Here is a 19,843-nt window from a genome sequence, read left to right on the forward strand (position 1 = left end):
CCCAGGCTAACTGTTTTAGCAGCTGGGTAACTTGAAGCAGGTCCATCGCTCGGACAACATGGTGAATTGATGATACTATAGATCAAACATGACACAAAAGCAACGCTTTCAGTTTAAACGTAGCTAAAAGTCGGACTCACAGTCAGATCCCTCAAACACTACGACAGAACAGAGAAACCCAGTCGTCTGCTAGCTGGTGTCTGAATACTGTAATAGGCTCTGGTATGGATGTGGTAGGAATGATGGCAGTGAGGCGGTGTGATCCATCACTGACCTACCGAGTCAGCTAATGTACTAAGTTGACGTTGTTGAGAAACTAAAGTTTAGCGCCGTTTTCGGCCACTTGCATTTCTTAACGATTCAGTGGCCTGGAAACGTTCTTCTGTACTAGTGGTGTAATTAAAATACTGCCATTTTCCATATACATCACAGTATAGTCCATTTTTTCCCCAAATAAATCCATTTTGGATGTTTAAATAAACATTTTTTTTGTAGATTTCCAATGACATTCACTTTTAATAAGAACCATATTTAACAACTGAAGAAAATGTAACATGCCCTTTGATGGACTGATGACCTGTCCAGGGGTTTCCCACCTTCTGCTCATTGATTGCTGGGATCAATTCAATACAAACTCAGCTTAATACTTAATACTTACTCCCCTAATAAGGTGATTTGGGCTATCAAAATATCCTAATTATTCTTTTAATGCTAGTTATGTTGTTTGATGAGCAAATTTGCCAGCTTCTTGTTCAAATTTCCCATTCCACCTTAAATACTGCAGTACATTCTGGCACCTGAAGCATTATAATAACTTGTGCACTGTTTAAAATGGAATGAGAAAATTCGGATGAGAAGCTGGCAACTGTGTGGAGCTACCTGTAAATATGCACTACGGTATGACATGTTAACTAAGTGGCACAATTCAGCTATTCTCCATGCTGGACTAATGGCTAACAGCTACCCCAAGAGACTGGATTTCCCTTCCACTCTCATTTCCCCCATTAACTCATTATCACTTAATAATCCGATAACTTCAGAAAATCAGATTTTGTCAGTAATCCACTTTTCACGTTTACATGGACTTGAGTAATCAGATAATGGGGTAACTCCAGGTTTATACGAGTCAGACAGTAATCAGATTTCTGCTTCACAACCAACCAATAAACCTAAACCCAAGACTTAAACATAACAAACCTCAAACTTCATGCTGTTGCTTTTTTTTTTTTTTTTTTTTTAAACATCGTGCCACTTTACCTGAAAACATGAGCATAAATCATCTAGAAGATGAAAAATCTTTAAATCCTTAATTTCGTCAAGCTTTGCTGCATCTTGTGGCGCCACCGCTTGCTTATTTCCGGTACTGCCGTCTGTTTACATGCATGCTCAGACTGAGAAATCCGAAAGAAATCAGAGTGAGAGTTCACAGCACTGAGAAATCTGATGTACTGAGCTCAAATCCAGCCTCTTTACTGGATACCTAGACCATACTCTGATCTAAACATGCCCATTTGAATCAGATTTACTCGTCCTGAACTTCTCAGGTTTCAGGTTGTCATCAGCTGGACATTTGCGAGCTGTAAATAAACATGAAGAAAATGTTAGACGTGTCCAGGATGATGATCATTATACTGCATACCAGTATAATGAAAATGCCTAACAACACCACTTCATGGTGCAAGCTATGCCATGATACTGACTGACCAGTCAGTTCCAACTTCTATATAACGCTGCATATACACTACAACCACTTGACCCATCTGTTTAACTAATTATGTTTTAACACCAATTGGCTGCACCAGTGATGATCTGGGAGGGTAATATTAAAAAGAGTGAACACTTATATAATCAGGTACTTTGTGTTTCCTATTCATAACTAATTGGAATCACTCTGCGCAGATCTGGTGATTCAACTGAACTGGGACTCAATACATTTAACCCACTACACACATACAGTGCCATCCGTGCTGAACAAATGGTTTATCACAACTGCCCTGAAAAGCAGGAATCCATTCTAGCTAATTAGGGTTACATAAAATCCATTACAAATATGCTTTTAAGCACTGTTTAAACCTCTACACCAATGCAATAAGGCCTAGACAGCGGCCTGTACAATGTGTTCCCATGTTGAAACCCTCTTCAAAGAGCTGGCAGACAGCTGTCGTTGTAATGCTGTTGCCCACTTTGCTGCCTTTTCATCCATTGTTCAGTAACTATAACTATCAAAATTGAATTGCATGAAGTTCAGGGTTTTAAAACCCTCCAAAAAGCCACAGCTGAAGAGGTTATAATTGATTATGGAGTAGTGAGTACAAAGCTCTTGCCATGCTGGATGCATTTTCTTTTCTCTTGCAAACTATCATTAAGGTTTAGGTGCTAACTGATCTATACATGCTCCACCCACAAATGTGCTGCCGCATCGGATGAACTTTACGGTATGGAAAGGTTTTGCAGTCGTCAGTGAGTGCATTTACATGTGCTCACTAATCCAATCGTAATCTGCAGTTATCCGATTATTCCAACGGTCATGTAAACAGCACACTCTGATTTCTTAGACTGGAGTAAGGTCTAGAAATCTGAAAAAGAGGCTGGATTTGAGATCAGTAATCAGATTTCTCAGTGCTGTGAACTCACTCTGATTTCTTTCATTTCTCTTAGTCAGTGCATGTGCAGAACAGACTGGAAATAGGCGAACTGTCCTCACGAGATGCAGCAAAACAATTTTGGAACCAACTACATTCTCGATGAAGTGAAGGATTTAAATATTCTTCGCTTCTAGATGACGTGTTGCGTCTTCTTCTGTGAGTTTATTGGCTCAGAAAGCAGAAATCTGATTACTGTCTGACTCATGTAGACCTGGAGTTTCCCCGTTATCTGATTACTGTCTGACTCATGTAGACCTGGAGTTTCCCCGTTATCCGATTACTGTCTGACTCATGCAGACCGGGAGTTTCCCCGTTATCCGATTACTGTCTGACTCATGTAGTCCTGGAGTTTCTCCGTTATCCGATTACTGTCTGACTCATGTAGTCCTGGAGTTTCTCCGTTATACGATTACTGTCTGACTCATGTAGACCTGGAGTTTCCCCATTATCTGATTACTATCTGACTCATGTAGACCTGGAGTTTCCCCATTATCTGATTACTCATGTGCATGTACATGCGTTGAATCAGTTTTTCTGCAGTTATTGGATTATTAAATTGTTGTGATTACTATATGTAAACACACTCGTTATTTTCAACCTGCTTGGTTTTGATTAGCTTGACATATTCAAGTGCAAACTGACAGGTCTAAAATAGAGTTACAACTTCTACAACTTCTCAATAGGATTGCCAGGATGTGCCATCCACGTATATTTCAGAGCAGGGATTCTCAATCTTTTCCACCTCAAGGTCCATCTGTTTATCGCTAGAAAGCATGAAAGCCCACAAGAAAACAAAACTCAACGTTTTTGCTTAAAAATATGTCATTTGCAGGAAATTTTCAACACAGCAATTTGTGGGGGCCTACCCTTGCCATAGGTAATGTGTATACGTGAAGATGAAACATCAGCAGAATATTGGTGCGAGTGGACAACTGAAAGGTCAGGTGTTTCTAGAGGCGAGGGGCAAAAAAAATGAAGCTGCCTTTGTGCACTGTTACCGCGGGGCTTGCATTGCTGTTTTTAACTGTCTGAAAACATTTGTATTTCCTTTTTATTGTTAAGTCAATATTTTTCCTGAGTGGATGGGTGGCGTCGACAGAAGAAGCAGACAATTAGAGTCATTAAAAAAATAAACAAAACCTCAGGAAAAACTAAGCATGACAGTGCCACTCGCACCACAGAACAAACCCAATTTCAGCTTTCACAGAGTGCCTCAACTTAAAAAATGATCCTTAGTTAACAGCTCTTTTACAAACATTGAAGTTGCTGCTAAAGCCTGAGTAGACTGATAAATCAATGTGATCAGTTAGTAGACTGATAAATCAATGTGATCAGTTAGTAGACTGATAAATCAATGTGATGATCAGTTATTAATCTCAGTGGTACTGAGCTCTGCTAAAGCCTGAGTAGACTGATAAATCAATATGGTCAGTTATTAATCTCAGTGTTACTGAGCTCTGCTAAAGCCTGAGTAGACTGATAAATCAATGCGATCAGTTATTAATCTCAGTGTTACTGAGCTCTGCTAAAGCCTGAGTAGACTGATAAATCAATGTGATGATCAGGTATTAATCTCACTGTTACTGAGCTCTGCTAAAGCCTGAGTAGACTGATAAATCAATGTGATGATCAGGTATTAATCTCACTGTTACTGAGCTCTGCTAAAGCCTGAGTAGACTGATAAATCAATGCGATCGGTTATTAATCTCAGTGTTACTGAGCTCTGCTAAAGCCTGAGTAGACTGATAAATCAATGTGATTGGTTATTAATCTAAGCGTTACTGAGCTCTGCTAAAGCCTGAGTAGACTGATAAATCAATGTGATTGGTTATTAATCTAAATGTTACTGAGCTTTGCTAAAGCCTGAGTAGACTGATAAATCAATGTGATCAGTTATTAATCTCAGCGTTACTGAGCTCTGCTAAAGCCTGAGTAGACTGATAAATCAATGTGATCAGTTATTAATCTCAGCGTTACTGAGCTCTGCTAAAGCCTGAGTAGACTGATAAATCAATGTGATTGGTTATTAATCTAAGCGTTACTGAGCTCTGCTAAAGCCTGAGTAGACTGATAAATCAATGTGATTGGTTATTAATCTAAGCGTTACTGAGCTCTGCTAAAGCCTGAGTAGACTGATAAACATTATGTATATGACACACATGACACACACCTTTATTTATTTATTGATTGATTGATTGATTGATTCATTCATTCTTACCAGCAGCCTGCGGTGCTACTATGTGCGTAAAACCTGCTGAGAAGCTGATGAGGACTACTGGATAGGTGACCCAGGCCAGATACTGCAGCACCACATTACTGTCCAAACCTCCATACATCCACTTCTGGGCTAGAGAGAGAGAGAGAGAGACAGAGAGAGAGAGAGAGAGAGTGATAGTAACACATACAACTAAAATGTAAGGTTGATAGCATTAGATGGCACTCGTGAGACATGCATAGAAACAAATCCATCTCAGAGTTTGTGTATGACAGAGTGTGTATGAGGGAGTGTATGAACGACAGTATTCCTGTTGGTATACAGAGATGCGCTGAAAGTCGTTCTTATAGCTGTATAATAACGCAACAGTCCAGTAAAGGCTGTGTGATTTTACCACAGGTTAGGGTGTTATTAGGCATGAAGTAAACCACTATCAATTGTCATAAAATCACTGTAATGCATGGCCCCAAGTGGCTTATCGCTTTTAGAAAATCACAGACAAAATACACTATTTTAATAAGTTTTTACTATAATAATTAGTATTAATAACTGAGAATAACTGAGGTAAACAATCGTCCTCCAAGAAATTGTAGCCAAGTAACTGGACTGAACTGAACGCAATGAAAACTTTTGGTGACCCATGAACACGTAATGGCATTGTTTTCTGCAAAGAACTTCACCGTATGCCTGGTTTTCGCTCACCAAATTACCACGTAAACAACAACGCTCATTTCCATTAAGGCTTCTGTGTGATGTTGGCTAATATGAAGTGTCCCAAACCACAGCGGCCTTCTGAAACGCCTCAGCCCCGCCCGAGTCTGCGCACGTCACCACCTGTCTGCACCTTCGGCACGTCAAACTGCTCTCTACGTTTATCTCTCACACTTCCGCACACACAGCGATGCTCCAGTAACTATTTCTGGAAGCAAATTAAGAAGCATGACTGACGCATGTGCACATCTCACACATACCTACACACTATTATCCACACTCTCACTTACAGTATCCGCTGTGAGTCACTGAAGACTTTAAGACGTGCTGGATGTAAACACAAGATCACAGACCTAAACACACTTTCATATTCCGACCAAAGTCATCAAATCAACCAAGTCTATGTGCCCCACTCATTCATAGGCTACAGTTTTCTGTGGATTATTGCTAAAGAGACAATCTCAAATCTCAAAAACAGCTACTTTAATATGCTGCCAGTTTATTCCTAATCATTTTGGCCAACTGATCATGAAATCAAGTTATTTTGATGATGACTACGCGATTATATTCTGTGCAGTGGCTCAGTGAAGGATGAGAAGCATGGATTCTAGCACACCGACAACTAGGAAATATATCTTATGAGTTGTAACAGAACCCAAAGCTAATTGCACCGCAGCACAGTGAACGCCACGTCCCATCCATCTTTCCATCCATTCACCTACGTATCCATCCCTCCACCTGTACGATCACCATACATCCATCCATTCAAACATCTTACAGTATGATTCACCATCCATCCAAGCATCTTACAGTAGGATTCACCATCCATCTATCCAACCATCCATCCATCAGTGTGATTCCCCATCCATTCATCCATCCATCCATCAGTGTGATTCCCCATCCATTCATCCATCAGTATGATTCCCCATCCATCCATCCATCCATCCATCCATCCATCCATCCATCCATCCATCCGTGTGATTCCCCATCCATTCATCCATCCTTTCATCAGTATGATCCATCCATCCATCCATCCATCCGTGTGATTCCCCATCCATTCATCCATCCTTTCATCAGTATGATCCATCCATCCATCCATCCATCCATCCATCCATCCGTGTGATTCCCCATCCATCTATCCAACCATCCATCCAACCATCCATCCATCAGTGTGATTCCCCATCCATCTATCCAACCATCCATCCAACAGTGTGATTCCCCATCCATTCATCCAACCATCAGTGTGATTCCCCATCCATCTATCCAATCATCCATCCATCAGTGTGATTCCCCATCCATTCATCCATCCATCCATCAGTGTGATTCCCCATCCATTCATCCATCCATCAGTGTGATTCCCCATCTATCTATCCAACCATCCATCCATCAGTGTGATTCCCCATCCATTCATCCATCCATCCATCCATCCATCCGTGTGATTCCCCATCCATCTATCCAACCATCCATCCATCAGTGTGATTCCCCATCCATCTATCCAACCATCCATCCATCAGTGTGATTCCCCATCCATTCATCCATCCATCCATCCTTCCATCCATCCATCCATCCATCCGTGTGATTCCCCATCCATCTATCCAACCATCCATCCATCAGTGTGATTCCCCATCCATTCATCCATCCATCCATCCTTCCATCCATCCATCCATCCATCCATCCATCCATCCATCCATCCATCCATCAGTGTGATTCCACATCCATCTATCCAACCATCCATCCATCAGTGTGATTCCACATCCATCTATCCAACCATCCATCCATCAGTATGATTCCCCATTCATTCATCCATCCATCCATCCGAATCCCCATCCATCCATTCAACTAATTTACTTTTCCCATCCATTCAACCATCAGTATAATTTTGCATCAGTTCATCCGTTCACTGATCCATCTACATGATTCCCCATCCATCCATACATGTGATTCCCTACTGCAGTTTCCTCATCCATCCCTCCCTCCATCCAGCCAGCCATCCATCCATCCATTTCTCTCTCCATTAGATGCCATGCATTTCAAAGTAATGGAAAGAGAAATGGAGGAATGGAGTGGGAAACACACACACACACGCACACACACACCTACCTTGTAGGCATAGCGCAATGCAGAAGTCCATCACCCAGCTGACGAGCGCCATGACCAGGCCAAGCAGAATGAGAAAGATCCAGTCCTCGCCCACCCGAGAGATCAGGAACTTCTGACAGTGCACTGTACAGACTGTGGGGGAAAACACACACCCAGAACTATGTTACCCATAATATACCAGTAGACTTCTGAAAACTGCCTAAAACACAGCTAAAACACCACAGTACCCAAAATATACAGCACTACATCAGTTACTTGAGTACAACTCGACTTATTTTCTATTTAAAAGTAAAGGAAGTACACAGAACTGATTCTGAAATGAATGATGGGGATGTGGTCAGCAGAAACAGAGACAACACACACTGATCTATCAAGATGTTTAAATACGCAGTTTTGGAAATCTAATCACAAGTTTACACGCAGGTCAAATCGACAACAGTAGAGCGTCTTTGGAAGCTGTAATGAACCTAATTGGCTATAAAGGCACTCACTCCTGCCGTTCTCTGTGCTCTATATATAGATATAGAGTAACTGTCAGTGGAGCGACCTCCTGAAGTTATTCGGTGGGCTGATGTTGGCTTCCTTTACTTGTTTTTACTGGTTTGCATGATCTGAGCACTGAACAGAGTCCCACAGTCTCCAGTATTCTTAGTTGAGTTGATGATGTACTACACATTTGACAGTAGTAGCTTGTTTATGCTGCATATCTGCAGTTAATTTACATAAAAAGGGGTTATTTTCTTTGTTTGGTTGCTTAAACAGTGGATGCCATCTCAGATGGTTGCAGGAGAGCTGCTAGTTATTTTCTATGATGTTCTAGGTGGTTGTTAGGCCATCTGGCAGGTGCTGAAGTTTTTCAGGTAGTTGCTAGGGTGTTGGTAGGTGGTGCCTAGAAAGTTGTGATCGTATTTCAAGTGGTTGCTATGGCGTTGCTGTGGTATTTCAGGCAATTGCTATGGTGCTCCAGCTGTTTTCTAGAGCACTGTTAAGCAACTATACCCAAGGTGGTTGCTAGGGTGTTATTAGGTGGTGGCCTGGCGGGTTTTATGGTGTTCCAGGTGGTTGTTGAGATGTTGCTGTGGTATTTCAGGCAACTGTTATGGTGCTGCTATGCAGTTGCTATGGCACTCCAGCTGATTTATAGAGTATTATTAGGTGATTGCATCCAAGGTGGTTGCTAGGGTGTTACTAGGCAGTTGTTAGTGTTTCAGGTGGTTGCTAGAGTACTATTACATGACTGCCATGGTGTTCCAAGTGGTTGCTGAGGTACTGCGATGCAGTTGCTATGGTATCTCTGGTTGTTGCTAGGTGTTTGCTTTGATATCCCAGGTTGTTGCTAGGGTATTGCTATGGTAGTTCAGGCAATTGCTATGGTGCTGCTATGTAGTTGCTATGGTACTCTAGCTGATTTCTAGAGCAATGTGGGTGCCAGGGTGTTACTAGGTGGTGGTAACAGTGTTTCAGGTGGTTCCTAGAGTATTACTATATTCCTGCCACGGTTTTCCAAGTGGTTGCTAAGGTACTGCAATGTGGTTGCTATGTTATCTCTGGTTGTTGCTAGAGAGTTACTAGGCAGTTGCTATGGTGTTCCAGATGGTTGCTAATTTATTGCTAGGTGGGTACTATGGTATACCAGGCACTTGCTAGAGTGTCACTAGGTTGTGACAGTGTTTCAGGTGGTTGCTAGGGTATTACTATATGGCTGCCATGGCGTTCGAAGTGATTCTTAAAGTATTGTTATGCAGTTGCTATGGTATCTCTGGTATTTGCTAGGGAGTTGCTTGGAGTTACTTGGTGGTTGCTAGGTTACTGCTAGGTGGTTATAATGGTATCCCAGGCAGTTGCTAGGATTTTGCTACTGTACTTGTATCATGATGACATAACATTTGGCTACATTCTCTACAATAAATGAATAACAACAAGAAAACAAGCAAGTTGGCTTTTTCAACCCAATTTACTAACTGGCAGAAACTAGAGAGGGACTCTGTGGGCATTTACTGAAGTTAGAACTTCTGAAAATGCTGTTCTCGCGTCATGCACAGTAAACACATTAAAAACACACACATTAATGTTAATGCTACATAAATAATGTGTTAATACTAAATAAACAAATAAGCAAATACATAAAAGCTTTAGGCTGCATTGCCTACTCCCTCCTACGGCTGTGCGAGCTGTAGGGGATGTGGGGTGAGAGTGGAGATTAGCGTTGAGCACAGTTAGAGTCGGGGGGCTAATGAAGGGACAGCACGGTTCCCACACGCCACGCTTCTACAAACTCTCACTCGACTAATCCGCTCAATTACATCAGCAGCAGGAGGACCCAGAGACACACACTGAAAAACAACAGGTACAGAAACAATGAGGCGAAACAGGCACACAACATCCAGCCATATGAAAAACATTCTCTATAGGCCACAATGCTGATTTAACCACAAAATACTGTCACCGGCGCGACCCCTTAAAGTTACAGTCAGTACAGTGGCCTTGAAAGTCATCGTCAGTAGACCGACCCTTGTAATTATTAACTGTACGGGTCATTTTACCAGCAATGTCAGTAGAGCGGCTACTTCAAGTTACTGTCAGTGGAGTGACTTCTGAAAGTGGAGCGATCCCTGAAAGTTGTCAGTGGAGCGATCCTTACTGTCAGAAGGGTGACCATTGAAAGTTACCGTGAGTAGAATGAACTTCAGTTATTGTGAGTAGAGCAATCCCTGAAAGTTGTCCGTGGAGAGACCCTTACAGTTATTGTCAGCAGAGTGACCCCTTTCATTGTTAGCAGTGACACGTACAGTTACTGTTGATCCTCGAAGCAGAGCAGTCCTTTAAAGTTACTGTACATCTCACAATGCACTCGAGGTTATGATCAGTAGAGCGAACCCTACAAGCTGCCGTCTGTAGACCAACCCTGTAAAGTTATCACCAGCAGCACAGCGTTTTCAGACCTAAAACACTGGAACTGGAGTTGGATCTAGATAAACATCTCCATCTCTTACTTGCTGAATCTTAGATGAGGACATGAAATGTGTCAACATAAAGATAAAACTAGATCGTGTAGCAGAATTACACATTTTAGTGTGTGACTTTTGTTCTCACACCTCCCTCTCAGTCTCTGTCTACATCTACCCGCCTACCATCAAGCTGTGTTCTCATGGGCCTTCTGTCACCTGGTGTGTTTTCCAGTGGCTCTTAATAAAATCTGGCAGCACAATACAGTAAATTCATAAACGTCCACGCAAGTCATGGAGGTACTCAATATTTATTCTTTATGCTTTTCCTGAAGCGGCTTCACGTCCAAATATAAACAGCAAACAAAACATCTAAAAAAATGCATCTGTAGGAAACAGAGTTAAATTTACGTCAGTCAAATGGGTCTAAATCAGCAAAATATTCAACACAGTTATTGCTAGAAATTTCAAAACGGCATTGACTGAAGTGAAAATATACACAAATGAATCAAGTTCAACAGATTTTTATGAAGTTTTTTCCCCTATTTTTCCAGATTTAGAAGGTTTTAATAAACACTTGCTGTAAAAATTATCCTAGTGAATGTTCCAATTACAATGTACTGTAATTCATTATAAAATTTACTCAATATGAATAATTCTGACATGCATGAATCACTGAAATAATTGAGAATTATTGAAATATTTTCTGAAATATATTACAATAAAAAAATTAAAATAATTTATAAAATGTATGTGCAACACTAATCATTTACAACCATGTAACATTTGTATTTACAAATGCATAACACCATATATATTTATGCTGTAATTATTTTATGTAATAAAAATACTTTATATAAAGACTGCTTCCACAAAACCCATTTTCCCCCAAATATGTCCAAAATTAATTATGATTAATAGATGACTTTGTTCATGCATTGTAGCTTTTTATCAAAAATATTACAAATTTATAACATCTTTTGTTTGTATAATGCAATGTGATTATGGATACTATTTATTAAAAATTCTAATAATTCATAAAAACTATCTGAAAAATGTTTACATAACACTGTCCCAGTTACAAAATTGAGATTAAAGATACTACATAAAAATATATATTACATAAAAATTACACAAACATTATAAAATTGATAAACATTTCTATATTTATAATGCATTGTTATTTTTAAAAAAAAATTTATTAAAATGATTAATAAAATGTACCAAAAGGTTACATTTACAATATACTGCAATATTAATAAACATGAGCAAGATAACTGATTACAAAAAACTAAATGTTTATCAAAATGATTGCTTCTACAAAACATTAATATTTCAAAAAATGATTACGCTCATTTGTAGAGTTGATATAATTAATTAAATTGCTAATTTAAAGATTAATTGAAACATTACTTCATCCGTGCATTGTAATTATTTATAAAAATATATTTTCCAAATGCATTATTTTCTGCATGTAAAATACATTGTAATTATTGATAATTGTCACAATTATACAATTCATAGTAAATATACTAAATAAAATATATTACATAAAAATGACAACATTTCTACATGAATAGCACATTCTAATTAAATAAAAGTTTTTATTAAAACTCTAAAAAAAGTAACAATTTTTAAAAAGTTTAGATTACAGTATATTGTAATATTAATACAACTGAGCAAGATATTTAATAAATGTGAATATAAAAATATGTGTTATATTTATAATGCATTTAATGCTAATACAAAATAACATTTAATAAAAACTTAGGTATATCAACTTATTTATAAAAAAAGACAAATAATTAGCTAAACTAATTTATAAAATTAGAGAATTCCATTTATACCAAAAACATGAAACATTTTTATACAGTATGTAGATTTTATCGCAAGATCAGCCTCTGATTTTCAGCAGTGACGCCCAAATACACGACTACACATTAGACTGAGAACCGCTGCTTTATGTTCTCTGAGTGTGTTTACAGTTTTCCAGCTCTAATCACCGTCCACAGCACCAGCACAAGATGCTTTCAGTATCCACGGCAACCCCTACCAGGCCGACTGGGGTGCAGCTAAAATGATGGATGGCTGGATGGAGATTTTTTTCCCTTTTTTTACACACAAACTTGGGTGAACTCACTTAATGGAGGTTCTGTGCTCTCTCGCTTTCTGTTATGAGAAAAATAAAATCTCGATTAGGCAGCAGAATGAGCCCCTCACCTCGCCGCGCTCTCATTGGGCCATTAAGATCTAATGAGAAACAAGTGTATCAGACTGACGAGCATCACAAACAAACTCATTTAGGCTCTTGTGACGGGCAGAACATGAAATCTGCTGCTTATGCAAATGTGATGGAGAGTTTATGGAAATCTGAGCGAGTGAGTTTTCATGTTTGAGCTGTTAAACCTGATTCAAACCTCCGGTTTTACAGCACGGCTCCCTCTTCCATCCCTCACTCCGTTATTTCTCCCTCTTTCGCCACATGTTTTTTTCCTACGCTTCTAGTAAACAACTCCAAGGTTCAGTCATAAGTTTTTCGGTACAGATTTCTTTTGCAGCGCCTTTAGTTCTAGGTATTGACCAGGTAAGTATGAGGTACAGATACCAAAAGTACTAGATAACAGACTGTGCCCTGCAACCACACCGGGCCCTGATCTGCACCAGCGCTGAGGAGGCAGCGTCAGTAGACCTTGTTAAGCTCACTGTTGTCTGAAAACTGCTCCACCCAACGAATAACACTATACATTAAACAGGATGTAAAAATGTGCAAATGATCTACGTTCTCATTAGTAAACGCAGACACTACTGTAAGGTTTTCCCTACTTTGACGACTCTCAGGGTCTTTGTACCCTGCACTTTTGCCCCAGGGCCCCGATGGCAGCTGCGGGAGCCGGCGGGAGCCGAATCCTGAACACCACAGAGGGATGTGAGTGATGGCGGGGGCAGGTCTTCAGCCACGAGAGGCACGAAGGCAGTGTCCGGGATTCAGGCCCTGCCTTTCCACTGGCTCTTGTGGCCGTCATCAGTGCCCGGGGGAACGGACGCAGAGCACAAAGACACTGTACTAGATAGAATTTGAGGAGCTTGGTCATCCAGGAGGAGCTCAGAGTAGAGCCGCTACTTCTCCACAGCCAGTTGAAGTGGTTTGGTCTGATCTGGATGCCCTCTGGATGCCTCCCAGTGGGGGTTTACCAGGCACAGCCTACTCGGATGAGTCCCTGGGGTCATCCTAGGACCCACTGCAGGGATTATATCTCCAAATTTGGCCTGGGAGTGGCTTGGGGTCCCTGGGAATGAGTCGGAGATGGTTGCAGGGGACAGGGTCGTCTGGGATTCTCCGTGCTGCAAACTATTACCGTGACCCCAGCTGGACTAAGCGGTTAAAGATGATGATGATGATGAAGAACTTATTCCACATTGCTGTACAGTTGTATGTGTACCGTATCTAAATGAGATGTATGTGGGGGTCCATTCTCCGGGTTTGTGCACGGTCAGCTGCTACACTAAAGCGCAATGCAGGGTTCATTCTGTTTATATATTCTGCTGACTGACACACACACACACACACACACACACACAGGCTTCATTCAACAAGCCTTGCAGCACTGCGCACACATGCCCTGGCGGCTGGGACGAAGACGTTTCATGGTTAATGAAGGCATTAATAACAGGCCAGCATGGGCTACTACTGCAGCGTGGGATATTACACCCCCACACACGTCCATTGATCAGTCTGTCAGACGGCAATTTTCTTGCCCTAATAAAAGTCATTCATCTCTGGATTACAAACAAAATATAAGCCCTCGACTGTGGAATATTTAGTAGTGAGGAAATTTCACGACTGGACTTGCTGCACAGGTGGCGTCCGATCACGGCACCACGCTGGAATTCACTGAGCTCCTGAGAGCGACCCATTCTTTCACTAATGTCTGTAGAAGCAGTCTGCAGGCCTAGGGGCTTGGCTTTATACATTTTGGATGGGTGAGTGAATACTCTTGGAAATGTAGTAATACATATACAATAAGGTAGGGGTATATGTATTTCTTATAAATGGACAAATAAAATAAAAAAAAAATCTCATTCAGTTGATCACACACACACACACACACACACACACACACACACACACACACACACACACAGGACAGGACAGGCAGATGGCAGGGTTGTTTAATTGATGAGGTTATTAATAGCTGGAACACAGGGTATTTAATTTATTCATAAGCTTTAATGAGTTAAGCACCTGTAAAGGCTTCAGTGGCTCTGAACACCTTTAACAGATTCAGCAACAAAAACAACAATAACAACAGATTTACCAGAAAAAAAATCTTGAGGAGCGTCCAGGGCGTAAGGATACCCTGAGAACAAAGAGAACGCAGTTAGAGTGAGAGTAATCTGAATACAGCCACAAGTGGCAATGAAAGGGTTCCAAGCACCAAGAAAGGCACTTCAGTTGATACAAACCTGCTGTTTCCAAAATGTTAAATTTACATGAGAAGGAAAAAAAAAATGTTCTGTAATGCACGTCTATTGGTCCGTTCAACATGAGGTTTTCCCTTTAATGACCTAAATGGCAGGGTCTTAATCAATCAACGCACCACAGCGCCCCCTCAGACAGATCAGGGCAACAGGTAGAGGGTGACACTCGTGCACTCAGACAAACATACGTGAAACAGTAACAGACAGTTTGAGGACTTTGATAATAAGAACAGAACCTGTTCAATATGTACAGGAAAGCGAAAAACAAAAAAAAAACAAACAAAAAAAAAAAAACAACCCAAAAAACACAAAAATCAACCCGTCATCTCCGGCAGAAACAATTCTGTCCATTCTTTGCCATTCTCTGACCAATTGCCCAACACTTTTCCCTCTTCTCTTTCTTTCTCTCTTTCTTTCTCTCTTTCTTTCTTTCCAGCACCATCAAGACCTCAATCAGTTGTCTTTCAGAGGAGCAGCGGGAGCAGAAAGTGAAGCCGTACTAATTTTACGCTGCTTTTAAAAAAAATCCCTGAAGAGGTCACTAATATAAAACTCAGCTTAAGTAGATTTACCATCAATAATTTTATTCCAAATAAAACCCTTTAGATGCTACAATAAACCTCTTGTTGTCGGCTAACAGTGGTTTATTATTTGCGTTTATTTTTTAATAAACACTGGTAGCATTTTCTTTGTAATGATACGGTAAAAAGTTGTATTTATTAAAAAAGTACATGCTAATTTTTTCAATTTGTTACTAAATAATACATTTAGTACCATTAACAAGTTGGTAATAAGCAAATACAAGAGTAAAAAGATGTTAAAGAGTAATTATAGAGGCGTGGTTAAAACAAGGCTCCGCCCACAGACCAACACTGTTTCAGTAGGACGATTCTTAATGTTCCACACTGCTGCTCACCATGTGGCCGTGAGGGACTCTCTAAAATGCAGGGGTGTTTTATGGCCTGGGAATATAATGAATTAATTAATTAATAAATAAACGAATGAATGAACGAACATGCAGGGGGCGTGGCTAAAATAAGGCTCCACACACAGACCAAACCTGTGTTTCGGTAGGGACCTAAAAATGGTTTAAAAGTGTAAATTTAGGGGTAAGAGCTTGGGACAACACCAACAGAAAATACACAATAAATAATGATTTTTATGTATATATTTAGCTTATTACTGTCTGTATTAATGCCTTGGGTTTAAGTAGATCATAACACGCTCCTGGTAAATATCTAAAATCTGAACACATTTTATTCATTCTTTATTTATTTTACTGTGAGAGGTTGCATTAGATGTGAAATTGAGCCCAGAACGGTCCTGCTGATGAAGTCAGGCTACTGTAGAGAGATGACATCAGCAGCTTGAGTCACAGCGTCATCTGTTTAGATGAGCGCTGTTGCCATGACGACTAACCTGTACATGCACCAAGCAAGAGAGGAAGAGGAATTGTGAAGATGAAGGTGGCAAGAAATGGGCTCAGACTCTGTAGTAGATCTGGTTTCTTTCATTCTTTGTTTCTTTCTTTAAATTGGAATCCTAAAAATGTGAAGGTTGATCTCTAAAACCAGACGGTGCTCACACTCCCTACTGTATCCTCAAATAAGCATCTTACTTGAAATTAAACTTGACGCTGTGAATAAAGAAAAACAAACTTCACGCATTACTGAAATCAAACTAGATCCCACCAGGGACTCTGACGCCTAAGAAGGTGTAAGTTTTAGTGACACCAACAGGAATTACATTCAAACCCAATTCCAAAAAGTTGGGATGAGGTAAATTCATCTAAATGACGAGATATTTAATGTTTTACCCTCTGAACTTTGTTATTTTGTTTATTTGCGCTCATTTTGAAATTGATTCCTGCAACATAAGTTCGAATGGGGCAATTTAAAAATAGGAATGCTGGAAGGCATGTGGTGCAAAAATGCTTGGCAATAAAAGGAGCATTCAGGAAAGGCCATTCCTGGATGCTCCTGGAGTTTAAGCTCAACGCTTTGCCAAGAAATGCATCAACTGTTCTTCAACAAAGATCATCCGTGCTGAGGAACTGTGGGTGAAGGGCAATGCTGAAAACCAAGACTGAATGCCTGTGACATCTGACGGTAGTAAACCAGCATGCTTCAATAATGAATATCACCACATGGGGTTGGGAATTCTTTGGAAAACCCTTGTCAGTAAACACAGCCCAGTGCTGCATCAGCCAATGCAAGAAAATACTCTACTATGCAAAGTGGAAGCCAAACAACAACATTCAGAAACACTGCCGACTTCTCTGGGCTAAAGCTCTTCTAAGATGGACTGACCTGAAGTCGTTTTGATTGGCTGCTTCATAAAACTGTTGAAGAAAAGTAAAGGAAAAAAAAAAAAAAAAAAAAAACAGCTGCGCAGTCTGCAACCATGGCAACTGAGTTTCCACTGAGTTGCAGGAGGCTTTACATTATGCAACTCAAGTGCAATTTAATATATTACATATATATTGTTTTACTTGATTATTTGATGGGATATCTGGCGTTGTAATTGGTTGTTTCATTAAACTGTTGAGGGAAAAAAAAACAAAAAAAAAAAACGGCTGAGATGCCTGCAACTATTGCACCTGAGTTTCAAGTGAGTTGCAGGAGGCTTTACATTATGCAACTCAAGTGAATTTTTGTATATTGTTTTACATACATATTGTTTTATATGATCATGCGACGTGCTAACTGATGTTTCGATTGGCTGTTTAATGAAACTGTTGAAACAAAAACAGCTGAGCTGCCTGCAACCATGTTTCGAGTGAGTTGCAGAAGGCTGTATATTATGCAACTCAAGGTCAACTTAATATGTTGCATTACATATATATTGTTTTACATGATCATTTGATGAGTTAACTGGCATTTTGATCAGCTGATTCATGAAACTGTTGAGGAAAAAAAAAAGCAGCTGAGCTACCTGCAACTACTGCAATTGACTTTCAAGTGGGTTACCTTATGCAACTCATGTAAGTAACCAGCAACCAAAGTTGCACCAAAGTTTAACAATGAAAAGCCAGCTGAACGCTACATTTCACGCGCACTGCGGGTGCAGACAAGGCACATTTTGTGCTGCCCCTGCACTCGTAGGTACACCTAGTCCTCAGTTTTCTCCATCAAGCATGTTCAGCTGATCTGCTGCACGGTGGAGAAAACAGAGAGGCAGCTGGGAAAGAGGGACAGTGGACAGAAAAAGAGACGGAGGGAGGAGGAGTAGGAGGAGAAGTGCTCGGTGCTCGACAACCTGTAACCATGGCGACCTGTGGCAGCACACGCACAGCTCCTGCTAACCTCACACCTGTTATAGTGAAAGTGTGTGTGTCTCTTATAACCCTACATTTTTTAATGCCATATCTCTGAGTGGAACTTCTAACAGAAGCTGTAACACAAACACACTCCCACCTACAGAACACAGCAAATGTCAGAAACCACCTTTCGTTTGTTTGATTTCTAGTCAAAGCCACCATTAAGTAGAAGCCATTTCTCTTCAAAGAAACAGTTCTGAGCTGATTAGATATAAGAGGATGTTTCCATCCTCTTCCATATTCCAGAGCTGGAGTTCAAGATAATGGGACTCCCAACAACCACCTGGAAGACGTGGTAGACCATCCAGTCATCCCAGTCATCCCAATCAGATAAACAGCACTGAAACCTTTGATCCCTGAGAGAGAGGTCAAGCTGCTTCAGATCTGAGAACATCGACAGGTGTTTCTGTCCATCCTTCCACTGTGAGAAGACCACTCAGCGCTGTGGGTCTGAAAGGATGTGTAGCTGATCAAGAAGAAGCTCACTGAGAAAAGGAGACGGACACATCAAACAAAGAAGCTGCTGGTTTTCTCAGAACAATACAATTACCATCCCAGAGTCAGGATGGGAATGAATAACCAGGATTATTTGGATTGTGCGAAGCAGGAAATGCAACCAACTTCTAAGATTGAACTTTGGAGATGGCGAAAAAGGTTCCTTGCAGATTCCTTTGATGTTCAGATTGGGCAAGTTTCCTTCAAACTTTGGTGCACAAAAAATAAGTCTTGAGTCCCGTCCAAACTCTGGTGCACACCAAGTAAGTGGACCGAGACCATTTGAGCTCCATCTGAATTCTGGTGCAGTCCATTTGAAGTATGAACGCGATACAGAACAAGGACGTCTTAGCAGACCAAAGACAGAACAAAGAAAGTCTCCTCTCTACAGAGCTTCTTTGGTTTGTGGAAAAGAGGTGCTTCTGACCTGGTTTTGACACATTTGTGTGTTTTATAATCTCTTCTTCAGCTCTGGATCTGTAAAAAATTGACAGTTTCGGTTTAAAAAAGCGGCTAATGCTAGAACTGAACAACTGGGCAATATTTATCATTTTCATGATAAATTACAATATCACATCACAATACGTGACAATGCATCTTTCTAAGCATATCGTGGACATCGTCAGTACTTAAAACACACTTCCCAACTGCTTATTTGATTAAAAAAAAAAAAAAAAAAAAAAGTCATGCTTAATTGGATGTAGTGTAGCACAGCATATAAAGTGTTAAATACATTTTTTTTATTTAGATTTACAGCCATGAATTCTATACAGAAGCATTTACATGTTTAAACGGTTGTCTGCATGGTAAAAGTGCATAATGGAAAAAGTGTTGTATTTGGTTCTCTAGAGTACCTTTTCTTGATGGCACCAAAAAGGGTTCTTCTATTGTTACGAGCTTGACACTGAACAGTCAGTCGTGAGCTTTTTGTAGG

At 40.3% G+C, this 19,843-nt stretch overlaps 1 protein-coding gene across 3 annotated transcripts in view; it reads right to left on the reverse strand.

The window, feature by feature from the left end:
* Positions 1–19,843, reverse strand: part of LOC108411335 (chloride channel protein 2-like) — a 134,782-nt gene that overhangs the window by 62,126 nt on the left and 52,813 nt on the right. For 2 of the 3 annotated variants that reach the window (XM_037546395.1, XM_037546397.1), the window contains exons 3-5: positions 14,933–14,974; positions 7,672–7,803; positions 4,864–4,992 (exon numbers count right to left, since the gene is read on the reverse strand). In XM_037546395.1, coding sequence (XP_037402292.1) covers positions 4,864–4,992; positions 7,672–7,803; positions 14,933–14,974 — 303 coding nt within the window. The remainder of the gene's footprint in view (positions 1–4,863; positions 4,993–7,671; positions 7,804–14,932; positions 14,975–19,843) is intronic. The other variant, XM_037546396.1, reaches the window with a different exon arrangement.

The sequence above is a fragment of the Pygocentrus nattereri genome, chromosome 17 (genome assembly GCF_015220715.1).
Source record: "Pygocentrus nattereri isolate fPygNat1 chromosome 17, fPygNat1.pri, whole genome shotgun sequence".
NCBI lineage: Eukaryota > Metazoa > Chordata > Actinopteri > Characiformes > Serrasalmidae > Pygocentrus > Pygocentrus nattereri.